The following is a 20,405-nucleotide window of genomic DNA, read 5'->3' on the forward strand; positions in this document are numbered from 1 at the left end:
GGCAATGTAGCCCTCCCTCTGAAAGGCAGCACACTGGCAATGTAGCCCTCCCTCTGAAAGGCAGCACACTGGCAATGTAGCCCTCCCTCTGAAAGGCAGCACGCTGGCAATGTAGCACTCCCTCTGAAAGGCAGCACGCTGGCAATGTAGCCCTCCCTCTGAAAGGCAGCACACTGGCAATGTAACCCTCCCTCTGAAAGGCAGCAGACACGCTGGCAATGTAGCCCTCCCTCTGAAAGGCAGCACGCTGGCAATGTAACCCTCCCTCTGAAAGGCAGCACACTGGCAATGTAGCCCTCCCTCTGAAAGGCAGCAGACACGCTGGCAATGTAGCCCTCCCTCTGAAAGGCAGCACGCTGGCAATGTAACCCTCCCTCTGAAAGGCAGCACGCTGGCAATGTAACCCTCCCTCTGAAAGGCAGCACGCTGGCAATGTAGCCCTCCCTCTGAAAGGCAGCAGGCTGGCAATGTAGCCCTCCCTCTGAAAGGCAGCAGACACGCTGGCAATGTAGCCCTCCCTCTGAAAGGCAGCACGCTGGCAATGTAACCCTCCCTCTGAAAGGCAGCACGCTGGCAATGTAGCCCTCCCTCTGAAAGGCAGCAGACACGCTGGCAATGTAGCCCTCCCTCTGAAAGGCAGCACGCTGGCAATGTAACCCTCCCTCTGAAAGGCAGCACGCTGGCAATGTAGCCCTCCCTCTGAAAGGCAGCAGACACGCTGGCAATGTAGCCCTCCCTCTGAAAGGCAGCACGCTGGCAATGTAACCCTCCCTCTGAAAGGCAGCACGCTGGCAATGTAACCCTCCCTCTGAAAGGCAGCAGACACGCTGGCAATGTAGCCCTCCCTCTGAAAGGCAGCACGCTGGCAATGTAGCCCTCCCTCTGAAAGGCAGCACGCTGGCAATGTAACCCTCCCTCTGAAAGGCAGCACGCTGGCAATGTAGCCCTCCCTCTGAAAGGCGGCAGGCTGGCAATGTAACCCTCCCTCTGAAAGGCAGCAGGCACGCTGGCAATGTAGCCCTCCCTCTGAAAGGCAGCACGCTGGCAATGTAGCACTCCCTCTGAAAGGCAGCACGCTGGCAATGTAGCCCTCCCTCTGAAAGGCAGCACACTGGCAATGTAGCCCTCCCTCTGAAAGGCAGCACGCTGGCAATGTAGCCCTCCCTCTGAAAGGCAGCACACTGGCAATGTAACCCTCCCTCTGAAAGGCAGCAGGCACGCTGGCAATGTAGCCCTCCCTCTGAAAGGCAGCAGGATGGCAATGTAGCCCTCCCTCTGAAAGGCAGCACGCTGGCAATGTCGCCCTCCCTCTGAAAGGCAGCACACTGGGAATGTAGCCCTCCCTCTGAAAGGCAGCACGCTGGCAATGTAGCCCTCCCTCTGAAAGGCAGCACACTGGCAATGTAGCCCTCCCTCTGAAAGGCAGCACGCTGGCAATGTAGCCCTCCCTCTGAAAGGCAGCACGCTGGCAATGTAGCCCTCCCTCTGAAAGGCAGCACACTGGCAATGTAGCCCTCCCTCTGAAAGGCAGCACGCTGGCAATGTAGCCCTCCCTCTGAAAGGCAGCACACTGGCAATGTAGCCCTCCCTCTGAAAGGCAGCACACTGGCAATGTAGCCCTCCCTCTGAAAGGCAGCACGCTGGCAATGTAGCACTCCCTCTGAAAGGCAGCACGCTGGCAATGTAGCCCTCCCTCTGAAAGGCAGCACACTGGCAATGTAACCCTCCCTCTGAAAGGCAGCAGACACGCTGGCAATGTAGCCCTCCCTCTGAAAGGCAGCACGCTGGCAATGTAACCCTCCCTCTGAAAGGCAGCACACTGGCAATGTAACCCTCCCTCTGAAAGGCAGCACGCTGGCAATGTAGCCCTCCCTCTGAATGGCAGCACACTGGCAATGTAACCCTCCCTCTGAAAGGCAGCAGACACGCTGGCAATGTAGCCCTCCCTCTGAAAGGCAGCACGCTGGCAATGTAACCCTCCCTCTGAAAGGCAGCACGCTGGCAATGTAACCCTCCCTCTGAAAGGCAGCACGCTGGCAATGTAGCCCTCCCTCTGAAAGGCAGCAGGCTGGCAATGTAGCCCTCCCTCTGAAAGGCAGCACGCTGGCAATGTAACCCTCCCTCTGAAAGGCAGCACGCTGGCAATGTAACCCTCCCTCTGAAAGGCAGCAGACACGCTGGCAATGTAACCCTCCCTCTGAAAGGCAGCACGCTAGCAATGTAGCCCTCCCTCTGAAAGGCAGCACGCTGGCAATGTAACCCTCCCTCTGAAAGGCAGCACGCTGGCAATGTAGCCCTCCCTCTGAAAGGCAGCACGCTGGCAATGTAGCACTCCCTCTGAAAGGCAGCACACTGGCAATGTAGCCCTCCCTCTGAAAGGCAGCACGCTGGCAATGTAGCCCTCCCTCTGAAAGGCAGCACGCTGGCAATGTAGCCCTCCCTCTGAAAGGCAGCACGCTGGCAATGTAACCCTCTCTCTGAAAGGCAGCACACTGGCAATGTAACCCTCCCTCTGAAAGGCAGCACACTGGCAATGTAACCCTCCCTCTGAAAGGCAGCACGCTGGCAATGTAACCCTCCCTCTGAAAGGCAGCACACTGGCAATGTAGCCCTCCCTCTGAAAGGCAGCACACTGGCAATGTAACCCTCCCTCTGAAAGGCAGCACGCTGGCAATGTAGCCCTCCCTCTGAAAGGCGGCAGGCTGGCAATGTAGCCCTCCCTCTGAAAGGCAGCACGCTGGCAATGTAGCCCTCCCTCTGAAAGGCAGCACGCTGGCAATGTAGGACTCCCTCGGTACAGCATCAAAATGTCAGCTTGGATTTTGTCCTCGAATGGGGTTTAAACCCATCACCTTCTAGCGCAGGCCAGGAGTGAGGCACAGGCAACAGGGTTTCATGTCCCCATTTTTGTAAATATCCAAGTTTAGCTACATCCATATGGTCAGATTCCAATCGGAGAGGAAATTACAGTACAGAAAGGAACTGCAAGGTTTCCCCGACACAGTCAAAAGCGACTGCTCGGGAGAATAATTGGTAAACTCAAGAAAGGGGGGGAATAAAAAGCATTTTAAATCCACGGAAGACTATTAGGACCAGTACTTTTACAATGTGAAGCAATTATGCACAAATAGGGTTGGACACAACAACAAGAGATCAGTTATGAGATATGGTATTAAACCAAAAAGGAGTTTGAAAGTAAGTGTTACCATAGAGGGGAATGAGTCACAAAGGCAATTATGTTCAACGTCCTTATTCAAAAAGGAAGGAACTAAATTCCTCAAACAATAATTTAAAGTTACCAAATTTGGTTAAAATCTCGAGACAACTTAACGTTAAATGGTCGTTGTTCAGCGGGTTGATTCAATGAAGGGAGGGGATGAAAGAGAGCAGCTCCTGAACTTCAAGAAAGATTAAGAAACCTAACTGAAATGATTGGATGGGAGGCAGATTCCTAATAATAATAATAATCTTTATTATCAGAAGTAGGCTTACATTAACACTGCGATTAGGTTATTGTGAAAAGCCCCTAGTCACCACACTCCGGCGCCTGTTCGGGTACACAGAGGGAGAATTCAGAATGTCCAAACTACCGATAAGCACGTCTTTCCGGACCTGTGGGAGGAAACCGGAGCACCCGGAGGAAACCCACACAGACACGGGGAGAACGTGCAGACTCCGCACAGACAGTGACCCAAGCCGGGAATCGAACCCGTGACCCTAGAGCTGTGAGGCAACAGTGCTAACCACAGTGCTACCGTATCATAGTGAGTTAACGATGGCGCAGTGGTTAGCACTGCTGCCTCACGCGTCGAGGTCCCAGGTTCGATCCCGGCACTGGGTCACTGTCCGTGTGGAGTTTGCACATTCTCCCCGTGTCTGCGTGGGTTTCGCCCCCACAACCCAAAGATGTGCAGGGCAGGTGGATTGTACACGCTAAATTGCCCCTTAATTGGAAAAAATGAATTGATTACTCTCAATTTCTTTTTAAAAATAGATGTACAGGAACCCTAACTCCCCAATTAAGGGGCAGCATGGTGGCACAGTGGGTTAGCCCTGTAGTCTCACGGCGCCGAGGTCCCAGGTTCTTTCCCGGCTCTGGGTCACTGTCTGTGTGGAGTTTGCACATTTTCCCCGTGTTTGTGGGGGTGATGTGCAGGATGGGTGGATTGGCCACGCTAAAATTGCCCCTTAATTGGAAAAAATGAATTGGGTGCACTAAATTTATAAAAAATTAAAAAATTAAATAAAAAACTCCCCGATTAACAGGAAGGGCAACAATAAGTTTTCATTTATATTGCACCTTTAAAATGGTAAAACACCACAAGGTGCTTCACAGGAATATTAGCAAACAAAATTTGAGCTACATAAGGAGATATTGAAATGAAAAGCCCCTAGTCACCACATTCCGGCGCCTGTTCGGGGAGGCTGGAATTGAACCCGCACTGCTGGCCTTGGTCTGCTTTACAAGCCAGCTATTTAACCCACTGTGCTAAACCAGCCCCCAAGAGAGGAGACAGAGAAGCAACTCCAGAGGCGCGGGCCCAGAAATTGGGGGCGCTCAAAGTGCCAGGATTGTCGGTGCACAGAAATTTCAGAGGATTGTAAAGTTGGAGGAGGTTACAGAGATAGCGAAGGGGCAAGGCCTTGGTGAGAAGGATTTGAGAACAAAGATGAGAATGTTAAAATGGAGGTGGTGCTTGACTGGGAACCAATGTAGGCGAGCAAGCATGGGGTGGTGATGGGATGGGTGACCGAGATTTGGTGTGCGTTAGAATAAGCAAAAATGGAATACATAAAAAAGCAGAGCAGGAAACAGAGATCAAGTACCTTAAGGACAGGCTTGCCATGAAGCAGTACTGGAAAAACTTGCTCGATGAGCATTTTGCTAAACGTATCACAAAGAATGACGGTGAGATCCAGGACAGGAGTATAATACACAATATTAAAATCGCGGGCCAATAATTGCCCCACAATCAGAAGTAAAATGAACAAGAAAGCTTATGTCCGTTCATTGGGTACTGATTGTTATTTTTATTCGTTGTTGGCTAGCCCAGCATTTATTGCCTATCCCAGAGGGTATTTAAGAGCCAACCACATTGCTGTGGGTCAGGAGTCACATGTAGATCAGACTGAGTAAGGACGACAGATTTCCTTCCCTAAAGGACATTAATTTTAATCATCTTTATTGTCACAAGTAGTCTTACATTAACACTGCAATGAAGTTACTGTGAAAAGCCCCTAGTCGCCACATTCCGGCGCCTGTTCGGGTACACAGAGGGAGAATTCAGAATGTCCAATTCACCTAACAAGCATGTCTTTTAGGACTTGTGGGAGGAAACCGGAGCACCTGGAGGAAACACATGCTGAATGTGCAGACTCATAGATTATCATAGAATTTACAGTGCAGACACTGTACTGCACGCAGACACTGGCGCCGTGAAGCCATAGTGCTAACCTCGAGACTACCGTGTTGCCATTAGTGAACCAGATGGATTTTTACAACAATGAACAACGGTTTTGTGGTCATCGTTAGACTTTTAATTCCATATTTTTGTACTGAATTCAAAATTCACCATCTGCCCTGGTTGGATTCGAACCAAGGTCCCCAGAGGATTACCCTGGGTCTCTGGAATACTAGTCCAGCAAGAATACCCACTATGCCACTGCACTGCACCCCCCCCACCCCCCCACCACCACCCACCCCCCCCCCCACCCCCCCACCACCACCCACCCCCCCCCCACCCCCCCACCACCCCCCCACCACCCACCACCCCCACACCCCCCCACCCCCCCCACCACCACCCCACCCCACCCCCACCCCACCACCCCCTCCCACCCCACCCCACCACCAAACCACACCCCCCCCAACCCCCCCAAAAAAAAACAGACAAGAAAAGCACACAGTTCTGGACTGGCGAACTTTGAACTGGGAGTAGGGATGCTGATGTGGTAAATATGGAAATGCAAGAATCACACACAGTAAATCACGAAAACTGAATTTGCGTCACATTATTGTCCGAGCCGCAAAGCTCCCGCTCCAGTGGAATGCTGACAGCTGCCCGCGACTCAGTGCAAGAAGTCAAGAACTGTAAAATGACTGTAAGGGGTGAGACTCGGGTAGATAGCCCCGCCATACAGTATTCAGTATACAAGCACCCTGCCAAGAGACCATTGAAGCAAAATAAATAAAACCTCTGTAGTGAATTCATTCATCTGAATGAACCCATTTTTGGAGCAACATAATGGAGGGTAAATAGTGCAAAGCCCAAAAAAGCAAGTTTGAGTAAAGAAATTTGCACATTCTCGAAGACTGATGTCCTTTATGTGACTGCCATTGCAGCATAAACCCACCGTGCTGATTTTAGCAGCAGTAACCGTTCACAGAGCAAGCAGGGTTGGTCTGCTTATGGATCAATTATGCCAGGTGTAGCGGTTTACAGCACCGGGAACAGTCAAAGGGGTTTCACATTGATCCCACCCACCCCGCGGGGAAACCCGGAGGATCCGAGAACTCCGGCCTAGGTGGGAAAGCCGGTGAGAGTCCCGCTGGCTTTTCCGCTGGGTTTCCCATTTCAAACCGCACACACACTGGGGCATTTGTTTGGAGCCTGGGGTGATTCTCACCGAGTCCGCCCACACTCAGAACTCTTTTGGAGTGAGGACCTCGATCTCCGGACAACCCTACAGCCCCCACTCCCTCTACTGACTGGCAGAGAAGCCCCCACCCCCTCAAGCGACTGACAACCCGCTGCGGGATCACCAAAGGCCTTTGACACTATTCCCCCCTTCCTTCATCAAGGCCCCCCCCCCCCCACTTTGCTGGATGTGCTCCCTCTCAGGCCTCACCCCTCAGCAGTGCCAAGGGGAGCCTTGCCAGACCTGGCCCTGACCACACCGTAGAGTCATTGGCCTCCTAGCACCCCCCCCCCCCCCCCCGCCGCCCCGCTCTCCCCCCAGGCCCTGTTCATCACGTCTGGTCTCCGTCTGTGGAGACCATTCGTGATTCCTGCTGGTCTCAGGCTATCCTGGAGAATCCCAGAAGCCGGGAGACGCCGGCTTCAAATGGGATGAGCATATTTAAATATAGTTTAAAGACTCATTTAAATATGTAAGTCTGGTTCATGCCCAGCGAGTTCACGAACCAGACTGTGCGGGTGGCACGGGCCGGGAGATTCCATTGTCAATGGGTTTCCCGGTGACAGAACCCCCTCTCCGCCGGGAAACCCACACCCCGGCGTGAGACCGGAATTTCCCACCGGTGTGAACAGCCGGTCAATCCCGCCCAGAGTCAGGAGCAGTGGTTAGCACTAGGACTGCGGCGCTGAGGACCCGTGTGGAGTTTGCACATTCTCCCCCTGTCTGCGTGGGTCTCACCCCCACAACCCAAAGATGTGCAGGGTAGTTGGATTGGCCACGCTAAATTGCCCCTTAATTGGGGAAAAAAAATAATTGGATACACTAAATTTATGAAAACAAATCCCGCCCAGATTCTCTTTCTGTTGTAGAAATCAATCATTAACTCCCACCAGGAGATCATCAATTCAAGTCCCACTCTCGAGAGTTTGAGCATCAACTCTGCCAGTGCAATACTGAGAGCGTGCTGCACCGTCAGAGGCAGCGTCTTTCCGATGTTGAAAGATCTTCTGCATCCGGTTTAATGTCTCACCCGACTGTGGGAGATTGTCAGGCACAATGGGTTTGACTGAGGAGCCACTGGCACTGTGGAAACACTCACACTGTGCACAGAGGCAGCGGAGGGTAAGAGGGCAAACTCCTGGATAGGCCCCTACCAGCCCCGTATCAGCCTCCCCGAACAGGCGCCGGAATGTGGCGACTAGGGGCTTTTCACAGTAACTTCATTGAAGCCGACTCGTGACAATAAGCGATTTTCATTTTCATTTCATTTCTAAAGCACAAGAACTGAAGCACGTTCAGAGACCATTCGGGAGAGATGTTTGGTAGAGATTTGGCAATCTCTCCCACAAACAGCAGATGAAGCTGGAACAGTTGTTAATTTTAAATCTGAGATAGATTTTGTTGAGCAAAGATATTAAGGGAGATGGGCCAAAGGCAGATATATGGAGGTAGGCCACAAATCAGCCATGATCTCATTGAAAGGTGGGACAAGCTCAAGGGCCCACCATTTCACCCTTCAGTCATCTTAAACACTCTTAATTCCAATTTTTAGTTGAAATATAATTTGCTAAAAAGTTTCGAAGGTCATGAAACAGGAAATCAGGTGAGAGTACATATAAGAGTATCGAGATTTTCAGTGGTCAGTTTATATGTGTATAGGGAAGGATTCTGGTGCGACTGGTCAGAAAATATAGGCTAATTGAACAAACATCACTGTGATCCAACCAACAACAGTTAACAAGGCTCGGAATCAGGGTGGCATGTGGCGCAGTGGTTAGCACTGGGACTGCGGCGCTGAGGACCCGGGTTTGAATCCCGACCCTGGGTCACGGTCCATGTGGAGTTTGCACATTCTCCCCGTGTCTGCGTGGGTTTCACCCCCACAACCCAAAGGTGCGCAGGGTAGGTGGATTGGCCAAGCTAAGTTGCCCCTTAATTGGAGAAAAAATAATTGGGTACTCTAAATTTAAGAAAAAAAGGTTCAGAATCTTTCACCAAGCGGGCGTAGATTTATTTCGAATCAGCTTGTTGTGATCCGGGTTTCAAGGTAAGGTTGTGGAACACTCACAAGGTTGAATCAGACCAAAAAACAAACCAAAAATAAAACCTTTAACTATTAATCCAAGACAGAAGTGCTCACAAAGAAGTTTTGATTTCATCTTTGTAAAACTGTGCGAGCAACACTGTGTTTTGTAGCAATAATAATAATCTTTAGTGTCACAAGTAGGCTTACATTACCACTGCAATGAAGTTACTGTGAAAAGCCCCCAGTCGCCACATTCCGGCGCCTGTTCGGGTACACAGAGGGAGAATTCAGACTGTCCAATTCACCTAACTGCATGTCTTTCGGAACCTGGACAGTTGTTTAACCCGGGCAGGGTTGTGGTTAGGGTCTCGGGGGAACACTGCTGATGATCTCCGTTCGCTGATCCCTCCCTCTCCTCCAGAACCTCAGGTGCCGATCTCCAAATCATGGTTAAAAGGGTTTACCCTCTCTCAAAATTGTGTTAAAGACAGGGCTGAAACCTGGAGGATTTGAAACTCCACCACACTGCACATTGGTTATTCTTCCCGTCAAGTTGGTGCAGCCTCACAATTGGAAGATACTCAGCCACCGTCCTGGGTGTTACCTCTGGAAGGAAAATACTGCCCACATTAGTCAAGGTTGCTGAACGTTTGCAAACCCAGTTTAGAGCTATTTCTACCTCATCCGACACAGACACCCAGCAGAAACCAATCTCGGCTGATGATACATTCTTGCCCAACTCCAGACCCAGTTGCAAAGGGCAGCATTGGCATTGCTGCCCGCTCACGCATCTAACCAGACAACCCTATGTGTAGGAGTCACAGGAACGTCACAAATTTCTCCAGATTATCCCCTCACTTTAGAATTAACCCAGGCTGAGTTTACACGCACGGTGTCAAAATGAAAATGTTGCTCATTCAGGATTGGGGTTCTCTGCTTTTCTGCGATGTCAAGGCCCAATGCCCGGTCAGTGACAGACACTAGCTGTGGTGAAGCTACTGAGAACGTTCCCCCGCTCTCCCCCACCCAAAGTCAGAAGGTCGTGACTTTAAGTTCTACTCAGGCACCTGAGGACAAGAGTCAAGACTGCCTCCTCACTGCCGGTACTAAGAGAGCGATGCACTGTCAGAGCGGTCACCGTTCAAATGAGACAGTAAACCAAGGTCACGTCCGTGTGGAGTTCGAACTTTCTCCTCGTGTCTGGCTGGGTCTCACCCCCACAACCCAAAAATGTGCAGGGTAGGTGGATTGGCCACTTAAATTGTCCCTTACATTGGAAATAAAAAATGAATTGGGTACTTTAAATTAATTTATTTTTAAATTATTGAATCCCTACAGTGCAGAAGGAGGCCAATTGGCCCATCAAGTCCACATCCACCCTCCCAGGTCCACTCTCCTGCCTACCCCAAACTTTCCCCTTAACTCCGTAACCTAAGGTGCACATCCCTGGACACGTGCAATTAGCACGGCCAATACACCTAAATTGCTGCACATCTTTGGGCTGGATGAGGAAACTGGAGCACCCGGAGGAAACCCACGCAGACACGGGGAGAAAGTGCAAACTCCACACAGACAGTCATCCGAGGCCGGAATGAAACCCGGATCCCTGGCGCTGTGAGGCAACAGTGCTAACCACTGTGCCCCCGTGCCCCCCATAGGACAGTCAGCGCTCAGAAAAAGTAAACAGAAAGTTAGAGAAGTCACTTTTTCTGTCAAAGGAAGTGAAAAGGTACAGAAAAGAAACTGAGATTGAACAGAATTAGCAAAATGCTAATTTAAGAATAAACAGAACTGAAAAGGGAAGAGGAGGAGGAGGAGGTTATGGTGGTGAATCAAATTAAAGGTTTTAAAAGTATTTTTTAATTAAAATTTTCGGTGTTTGAGTTTTGGATGGCTGCCATTATAATTGAGAGAGAGAGACAGAGAGATTCTTCAGCGGGTATGTTAATTATTATTGGTGTTTGTTTCAGTTCTATCATGCCAGTAACTTCATTACAGTGTTAATGTCAGCCTACTTGTGACAATAATAAAGATTATTATTATGAAAAACTTAAAAAAGAAATGCAATTGACTTGAGAAATCTTTGCAATGTGGAATACATGTCTCAGTTGAATATACCGTTTATGTTTCTAAGCAATACTTAAAGATCAGTGCATGTCAAGTAAAGGCACTGCATCTTGGGAGCAACAGAGGCGCAGTGGTTAGCACTGTTCCCAGATTCCATCCCGGCTCTGGGTCACTGTCCGTGTGGAGTTTTCACATTCTCCCCATGTCTGCGTGGGTCTCACCTCCACAAATCCAAAAGATGTGCAGGTTAAGTGGATTGGCCACGCTGAATTGCCCCTTAATTGGGGGAAAAAAAAGAATTGGGCACTCTAAATTTTTTAGGTACTGCACCCTCTGGAGTTTGTATCTCATTCGAACAAATACTACAATGTTATCCCAGTTACAGTCCAATCTTGGTGAGCCCAGCCGCCTGTGGTCAGTCGCGCCTCGGAGTCAGAACGTCGTGGGTTCAAGTCCCACTCCATGACTTGAGGTGAAATATGGAAGCTGAACTCCAGCGCAGTACGGAGGAAGTGCTCCACTGCCAGAGGTGTTCCAATGAGCCGCTAAACTGCGGGCTTGCCGGCCTGGTGCAAACAATCCGTTACACTATTTCAAAGCGGCACCGGGGAGTTCTCCCTGATTTCTAGGCCAATGTTTATCTCTCAAGCAACATCAGAAAAAGAACAAATTATCTCATCAAATCACCCTTTATGGGAGCTTGCTGTGCACACATTGGGTGCATTATACCATCATCTACACTTCAAAAAGGACTTAACTGGATGGAAAACACATTGGAAGGAGGCCATTTGGCCCATCGAGTCTGCACCGACCCTCTGAAAGATCGCCCAATTTAAGCCCACTCCCCTGCTCTATCCATGTAATCCCACCTAACCGTTGGACACTAAGGGGCAATTGATCATGGCCAATCCACCTAACCTGCACACCTTTGGACTGTGGGAGGAAACCAGAGCACCCGGAGGAAACCCACGCAGACAAGGGGAGATCGTGCAGACTCTGCACAGCCAACCCTAGGCCGGAATTGAACCTGGGTCCCTGGCGCTGTGATGGTGAAAGGTGCTATATGAATGCAAATCTTCTTTTTGAATTACCAGTTAGACGGCAACAAGGCAGAGCAGAAGCAAATAAATCAACTACGCAGAAAATCAAGTTAGCCGAACTGAAAAACTGCCTTTTGTTCTTTATGCTGAGTTAATCTACTTTTCCTCTTCTACTTCAGGGAATCAGTCACGAAAATCTGACCAACAGTTACACTAAGACTAGTTAAGTGCACAATCCCATTACAACAGATCAAAAACATCAATTACAAAACCCTGCCTTGTTCTCACCTGTTCAATTGTAACACTGGGTAATTCGAAGTGTAATTCTACACCAATAAAGCAGTTCAGTGATTGGCACCACCTGAATTAACGGTTTAAAGAAATGTCACAGAAAGTTTCACTTTGCTTTCTAGAAAAAATGTTGTTTTTCTCAGGGTTGTACTGGAAGCCAGCTTCACAGTCAACATGTTCCCCACGTTCAGACAGTGACCACACTTCAAAAGTACTTCACTCATTGTGAAGTCCTGATGTTGTGGTGGGTGCTATAGAAATGCAAGCCTTTCATTTGCTTCCACAAGTTATACTTTGCCACGCAGAGGAAATGCATACAACCTAAAATTATATTGGAAATCCCTTCTGCAAAATCCAGAAACTTGTGGAGGAATAGGTTATTAAGCAAAGGCGAGGGCACATTTGGAAGGAAATGCTTCTGTTGGGAATGTTATACCAGCGGAAGATTTTTAAAATAAATGTAGAGTACCCAATTCATTTTTTTTTCCATTTATGGGGCAATTTAGCATGGCCAATCCACCAACCCTGCACATCTTTTTGGGGGTGAGACCCACGCAGACACGGGGAGAGTGTGCAAACTCCACACGGACAGTAACCTGGGGCTGGGATGCAAAGCGGATCCTTAGCGCTGTGAGGCAGCAGTGCTAACCACTGTGCTACCGTGTCGCCCTACACCAGCAGAAGTAAAGAACAATTTAAAGCTTCTACTTTATTGAGACAACGTGCTCTTTTAAAGGCAGCTTCATTTTGAGAACAAAAATACTGTATTTCTAACCGTGGGTTATCTCAGTCCTGCCTGCCCCACACACACACACAGTTTTAGCAGTTGTTAGGGTAGTCACAGACTTAGACCCTCAGCTGCCTGTAATGCTGCAGATGACTCAAATTTCAGTCAACAATTTTTAAAACTGGGGTTTGTTCGAAGCAATGACTGAGGTAAGAGACAGTGTGAAGAGAACATGGGTGATTCACCAGACTGAGAAGCTCGTCTACCCTCCTAAACAAAGGTCTAACTAATAGCCAGGAAGTTAAAAATGCTAATTCTTCAAGAGAATTCAGGGCATTCAAAATCAGGAGCAACCACATCTTTAAAAAATCCTCACCTTTGAATCATTTGCCCGCAAGGTGAAATATTTCTCCTGTTCTTTACCAGTTTCAATACATTATCATTCCAAACTTATTCTTAATTACAGCCTACACATACAACATAATAACTCTTTCATCTTCAACCCTCTCGTATCTACACAAATATGCAAAGCTCCTGTACAAGGAGGAGGATGAAATATTAGCCAAATATCTTCTTAACTTTCTCCAATACAGCTCTTGAAGATATTTCCACCCTGGATGAAAAATGAGTGAACTAATCTAGTTAAATAGTTATTAACGACTGACTGAGAAGGTTAAGCAACTGTATCGTCGGGTTGCAGATAATCCAACAGGTAATACTGTACTAGCACAGTGAGTGACTGTGAGCTTTCAATTCCAAATAAAACAAGCTGCAGTTTACTGGGACAGGCCAGTGATAAAGAAATCTCAATGTTGCAAATTTCAGAATTTTAAAAGCAATTCACTGCATTCCCAGAACACAGACACACACACAGGAGAATCTACTTCCAAGCACCCAAAGTATGTTACACTGATCGAGCAAAGATTCCTTTTGCCAGACCAGGCATCCCTACTACCAGTCCTGAGTAGGAGGGAATCAAAGAGCCTGTTATTCTGTAGCAGCTGACAAGAGATTTCAACTTGAGCAGATTTGGGATTTATTTCGCCCAGCTGCCCCGACACACACACACACACAGGTCTCCACCCTGGGGAGACCTCGAAGCCCCCATGAACTAACTTGGGCAAACTTTGGAGATCAGAGTGTAAACAAGCAGGGCAAGTGGCTGGAAGCTAAATGCCCAGCAGATGGATCTTTGGGATAAGGTTCCACAACAAGTGCTTCGGATTTTTTGTTTAAAAGTAACAACTTGCAGCCTTTGTTCAACTTACATCCAGGTTCCTGCCAGCACCCTCCGTGTGTGGCACTTCCCCAACATCTGGTTCAGACTCGCAGAGTGCACCTTTACACTTCTGCACAGGATCCACCGACACAGGCTCCTTCTTAAAGAGTCGGTTCACTCTGCCTTGCATTTTTCTCCAGCGTGTGCAGAGTCCGGAGCACTGCTTTCTTGGCAACGAAAAAAAAAAGTTTGGAGAAGTTTTGCAAAAAGGGAAAAGTTTATTTTCAGGAAGAAAAAAAGTTAACTCTTTTCCCAGCTCGAGAACATAGTAAGTTACAAAGAACAAAAACACACACAGAAGGGAGGGAGCCCACTGCACTGCGCCCAGGGTTACTGCTGCATTTGGTTACATCTCGGCTCGCAGTGAGAAGGGAAAAAAAAGTTTCCAGCAACTTTTCCTCCGCCCTGTAACCAGGGAATGCGCGAATTACGGACAAAAGGATCTGCCCAAGGTTCCTCCTACTGCAGCAGGAGTAATGTTGCCTCTCGCATACGCCCTGCACACAATCATTCAGCAGCTATACAGGCAGTAGCTAGGGGAAAAAAAATCTGTTAAACTATTATTCCACTCTGCAAAAAACCTTTCCCTTCGCCCCATGTCCCCCATCACTCCCCAAACAATGAAACTTCACCCTGAAAAGTGGTTTCAACTGTTCTGGAACCTGCTGAATCTTTGTCGAGGGGGAGGTAACAAAAAGCAAGTGAAAGCTTTAGCTGCATGCAGTTTGGAAGATTATTACCGCCCCAGCATTGCCCCACAATCTCAGAAATTCAAGATCCCTCTCCTAGACGTTACTGAGAATAAATGCAGATTTTGAAAAAATCAGGAGCATTTGCTCCCCCCCCCCCCCCCCCCCCCCAGAGAGCTGTGGGTCAGTTAGTTGCAAATTGCAATGCTGAGTTTGCTGTGATTGTATTTTTAGCTGGAAGATGTGAAGGGTTCTAGGGACCAAGGCAGGCAGGTGAAGTTAAGATGCTGCAGATCAACAGAGGGTGTAAGCGAGCGGATCAAGCTCAAATTCAGATGGTTTGGTACAACATTGTGCCAGCTGTAGAGGAAAAGTTGGACCTGGGGGGTGAGAGGCTAGGACACGAAGAATAAGAGTGGGTGCAGTGGGAGATTGTATTGTCAAAGGATCGACAACTCGCATTTCATAGAATGCCTAAAGTGCAGGTGGAGGCCATTTGGCCCATCGAATCTGCACCACTCCTCCGAAAGAGTATCCCACCCAGGCCCACTCCCCCCCCCCCCATCCCCACTCCCCCCCCCATCCCCTTAACCCCGCGTGCATTGATCATGGTCAATCCATCCAACCTGCAGGTCTTTGGACTGTGGGAGGAAACCGGAGCACCCGAAGGAAACCCACGCAGTCACAGGGAGAATGTGGAATCTCCGCACAGTCACCCAAGTCTGGATTTGAACCCGGATCCCTGGCACTATGAGGCAGCAGTGCTAACCATTGTGCCACCCCTTTCCAGGTCAGGATGGTGAGTGGATTGGAGGGGAACGTTTAGATGGTGGAAATGGGATCGCTCTTGGTTGGAACCAATGAGTAAGATGGATAATTGTAAAACAATGTCACGGCCATGAGGAAGATGCAGAAGAAGATCTTTTTAGAGTCATTGCGGCACAGAAGCAGGCCATTCGGCCCATCAAGTCCAGACGGCTCTTTGCAAATGTCCAGCCAATTCCCTTTTTGCAATCAGTGATCATCTCCGCTTCCACCACCTTCGGGCAGCGAGTTCCAGATCATTCCCTCTCGCGGTGTCAAAAATATCTTCCTCACACCCCCCCCCCCCCCCCCAACATCCTTTCCCCAGGAGTACAATCTGTGACGCCATGTCGTTCATCCATCAGCCAATGGGAAGAGCTTTTCTTTCTATACCTTATCCAAACCTGTCATAATCTTGTACACCTCTATCAAACCTCCCCTCGATCCCCTTGGTTCTCAGGATAACAACTCCAGCTTCTCCAACCGGACCTGGTGGCTCAGGTCCGGAATGACTGGAACCCTGCCTGTAAACAAACTGACCAGAAGGGCAAATAGAGATTTTCAAAATCCTGAGAGGTTGTGATCAATCCAGATCGGTTCATCGTGTTTCACTGGTAACGGGGAGCCAAGCATTAAAGAATCTCAACAAAAAAATGGAAGTTTGGAGAGAGCCCTGGACTGGCCCCAGTCAGAAACAATGGACGAGGCAGAATCCATAATGCCTCCCTTCAGTGTTGTAAAATCCGATGGTTAATAAGGGCGAGGCAGCAGCTGTTATTTACCTGGGCTTCAGAAAAGCATCTGATGGTGTTTACACACAACAGGATGATTCACAAGATGCGTGCTCATGGGATAGACAGTAACAACCAGACTGGGGTTCAGATGTCTGGCTGAAAGTCGACAAAGGGCAGCCTGATGGAGAGAGTGAGAGAGAGACGGAGAGAGAGAGAGAGACGGAGAGAGAGAGAGAGACGGAGAGAGAGATGGAGGGAGAGAGAGATGGCGAGAGAGAGATGGAGCGAGAGAGAGAGAGAGACGGAGAGAGAGAGAGACAGAGAGAGAGACGGAGAGAGAGAGAGACAGAGAGAGAGAGAGACAGAGAGAGAGACGGAGAGAGAGAGAGACGGAGAGAGAGAGACGGAGAGAGAGAGAGACGGAGAGAGAGAGAGATGGAGAGAGAGAGAGAGAGTGTGTGTTGAAACTAGTTGGCAGGAATCTCACAGGGACCAGTGAGAGCCTGATTTTTTGTTAACAGTTTGTTGGATGTCGTTGAGAGATGTACAGTTGTGCAGCAGGCAATGAATTGGGTGATGCGTCAATATGTTAAACAAATGTGCTGTCCAATAACAATGACCAGAAATGGCTTACTTCCCGCCCATTTCTTGATTTCCCCAAGGAATAATCCTTGGCAGCATCCCCTCCATCCCCACCTCCCCCCTCATGTCCCCCTCATTCTCATACATATTGGCTCTGATAGGACTCCAAATTCACAAATGGAGCAGCTTGCAGTGTCACTCCAATGGCACTCAGATAGAACCAGAGGAAGTTCACAAGAATGATCCCTGGAATGAAGAACTTGTCATATGAGGAACGATTGAGGACTCTGGGTCTGTACTCATTGGGGTTTAGAAAGATGAGGGGGGATCTTATTGAAACTTACAGGATACTCTTACAGGATACTGCGAGGCCTGGTTAGACTCGACGTGGAGAGGATGTTTCCACTTGTAGGAAAAACTAGAAGCAGAGGACACAATCTCAGAAAAATATCAGCCATGATTGAATGGAATGGCGGAGCAGACTCGATGGGCCGAGTGGCCTTATTCTGCTCTTATGTTTTATGGTCTCTACCGGCACGTCATGTGAACAGATTATCTAGTGAATGTCACATTGTGGGATCTCACTGTGTGCCAATTGATTGCTGCATTTCCCAGATTACAGCAGTGATCGCCATTCAAAATGACTCGATTGTCTGTGAAGTGCTTTGGGGCTCATTGAGGTTGTGATAGGTGCTACATAAATGCACTTTGTGCTTCAAACGTCTGGGACGCCAACCCTGAGTATTAAAGAAACTCAAATACAGGTGAATACTTAAACCCATCAAATAAATGCATCACCAATTATGTTAATTACAGCTTGCAGAAATGCCTTACGTCACTTTGCTATTTTCTAATTGAATGAATAACCAATGGTGAGTCATAAATTTTAAATAGAACTGACATCATTGAAATATAGAAAGAAATGTGAAACAGAAGGAGGCCATTCTGCCCAATGTGCCTGTGTCGGCCCAAAAGGAAGTTATTCGGCTTAATCCCACCTTCCAGCAGGAGTCCTATACCACTCCGAGATCCCTACTTTCCTGGCATCTTGCGCATTCCCCATTTTAATTTCTCCACTGCACCTTCAGCTACCTGGACCCCAAACCCCTCTGTCTCCGTCTCTGCCTCCTCCTTTAAAACATTTCCTTAACACCGACCTTTTTGACCAAGATTTTGATCATCTTCAAAAGTGATATTGGACTCAAAACATTATCGGTTTCTCCATCCACAGAGGCTGCCAAACTTGTTGAGTTTTGTATTCCGCTTTCAGATCTTGGTCCATAGCCCTGTAGGTTAGGGCAGTGCTTCTCAAAGTGTGGTACGCGTACCGGTGCCGGTACGCGAGCCATCGTCTGCCGGTACTTGGAGTGTTTCCAGAAAAGAAAGAGACAGTAATCCTGGATTGGCTTGTTTCGCTCACCGGTCCCTGGCACATTGGAAAAAAAAAACTGCCGGTACGCCACATCGGATAGTTTGAGATGCACTGGGTTAGGGCACTTTGAGTGCATATTGCAGTGTTTTTCTTTTCAAATACGATGAGGGTTTCTCTCCCGACAACACTTTCAGGCCGCGGGTTTTCTACTCTCACCGCCTCGTGTGAAAATGTTCTCAACTCCCCTCAAAGACTTCTGCCAATTGTTTCAAATCTCTGCCCCCTGTGCTTTGACCTCTTTGTTAATGGAAATAGTGAACTGAATTGGGAATTGTTACAACACAATCGTTGGGATGATGTTTTAAAAGGGCATGAATATTTAAAGCCCATATCTGAAGAAAGGACGAGTTATTTTGGAATTATAATGGGAAGCTAGTCAAGAGAATGCGGGAGATGGGAATAAGGATCAATCTTGTTACAACGATAGATTTAGATGAGAAAAGATGGTAGGAGGCTCGGGTGGAGCATAAAGGTCAGCATGGATAGGTTGGGCCAAATGGCCTGTTTACGTGCCAAATGTCCTATTTAATTCCTTCTCACTCTCCCTTTAGGTGTCAGGCTCTAAGAGGGCGTAGGTGGCACTGGACCTCTATGTTAATTGTCCTCTGGAGGGGTGGGTCATTTTCTTTGGTGAAACCTTCATCCAGTTTGTGAGGCTCATTAAAAAGATGATTCTTTGTCTACCCCAGTCGTCTCTACCATCGATCTTTCCCATCAGCAGCAGACTTTCCAAATCATGATTTCTTAAAATGCCCAAGAAATTCCAACTCTCTCTTCCTGATCGCGGTCTACAGAGTTCCTTTGACCTCAGCTTTTACCAGCAGCCCTTCATCGGTCAAGATATCTTCATTAGACACCTCTGCGGTCTCTCACCTTCTCTGCACTGCTTCACTGACCATCCAACATCCGCTCCTGTATCTAATATTCTGCCTCATCTCAACAAAACCCTCGGCACCTAATTGACCAAATCTTCAGTTAAGTGATTGTGATTGTTCAGGAGTTAACACACGACACGAATATGCAATAGAAGAGTCATTAACATTAACAGATAACTAAGTGTTTACCGAGCTTTCGGCGCTGATTGGTGATTTTCTTTTTACAGGATTCTAGAATCCTAGGCTTCATAAAGAAGAATGAAACTCATACATTTTGGTGGGGCAAATGTTTTCCCCTTTCCTTCCACAAGGTATCAATTCCTCTCCAGAGTCTAATCCAAGTTTCCAGACACGCTCTGATAACTCATGGCCAAGCCCGTTGCCAATAAAGCATTTTGAGACATTTTGCGGTCATACAAGGTGCTATGGAAATGCACTTTGTTTTACATCATCTGGACGAGTGACCTGTTTCTGTGCTGCAGGATCTGTGCAATTTCCAAGCAGGTTAATGCAGCCGGACTAAATGTTGCAACGGAATTATTTACAAAGAAACTGGTCAAAAACGAAGCAAATGTCGCTGCAGGACAGTATGCTGGATTATGTAATCCCAGGAAAATCTTTATTCCCCGATATCCATTTTCCTTCTCGTTATTCAGACTGGGGTGAATTATCCAGAGATGTTCCTCAGGGATCAGTATTAGTGCTATTGTTCTTTTTGATATACGTCAGTGACCTGGACATGGGTACATATCTTGAAGTCTGCACAAAACTCAGAAGCGTAGCAAACAATCAGGAGGGTAGTAACAAGCTTGAGGAGAAGATAAACAGATCAAATGTGGCAGATAAGCTTTAACAGAGAAGGATTTTTGGAGGGAGTCACAATCTGAAATGTATGTTACAATTTATTTTTTATCATTTCATGGAATGTGGACATCACTGGGCTGGGCCAGCTTTTGTTGCCCAGCCCGAATTGGCCTTGAACTGAGTGGCTGACTTAGCCATTCTAGAGGAGCAGTTAAGAGTCAACCTGTGGGTCTGGAGTCACATGTAGGCCAGACCAGGTAAAGCCGGCAGATTTCCTCCCCAAAAGGGCATTTGTGAACCAGACGAGATTTTACAACAATCGATTATATCTGCCACGGTCAACATACAATTTAGCAGCAGGAGTAAGCCATTCGGCCCTTCAAGTCTGCTATACCATTCAATAAGATCAAGGCTGATCT

General features: G+C 48.1%; 1 protein-coding gene across 12 annotated transcripts in view; it reads right to left on the minus strand.

Annotated features, from left to right (window-relative positions):
• The window catches only part of dock9b (dedicator of cytokinesis 9b), a 356,481-nt gene that overhangs the window by 226,895 nt on the left and 109,181 nt on the right, over positions 1-20,405 (minus strand). The window contains exon 1 of one of the 12 annotated variants that reach the window (XM_038819156.1): positions 14,056-14,425. The exons of 10 other annotated variants lie outside the window; for them this stretch is intronic. In XM_038819156.1, coding sequence (XP_038675084.1) covers positions 14,056-14,196 — 141 coding nt within the window. In that variant the 5' untranslated portion in view covers positions 14,197-14,425. Of the gene's footprint in view, positions 1-14,055; positions 14,426-20,405 lie in introns of those variants that run through there. One more of the 12 variants, XM_038819162.1, reaches the window with a different exon arrangement.

Source organism: Scyliorhinus canicula, chromosome 14 (assembly GCF_902713615.1).
Source record: "Scyliorhinus canicula chromosome 14, sScyCan1.1, whole genome shotgun sequence".
NCBI classification, from domain to species: Eukaryota; Metazoa; Chordata; class Chondrichthyes; order Carcharhiniformes; family Scyliorhinidae; genus Scyliorhinus; species Scyliorhinus canicula.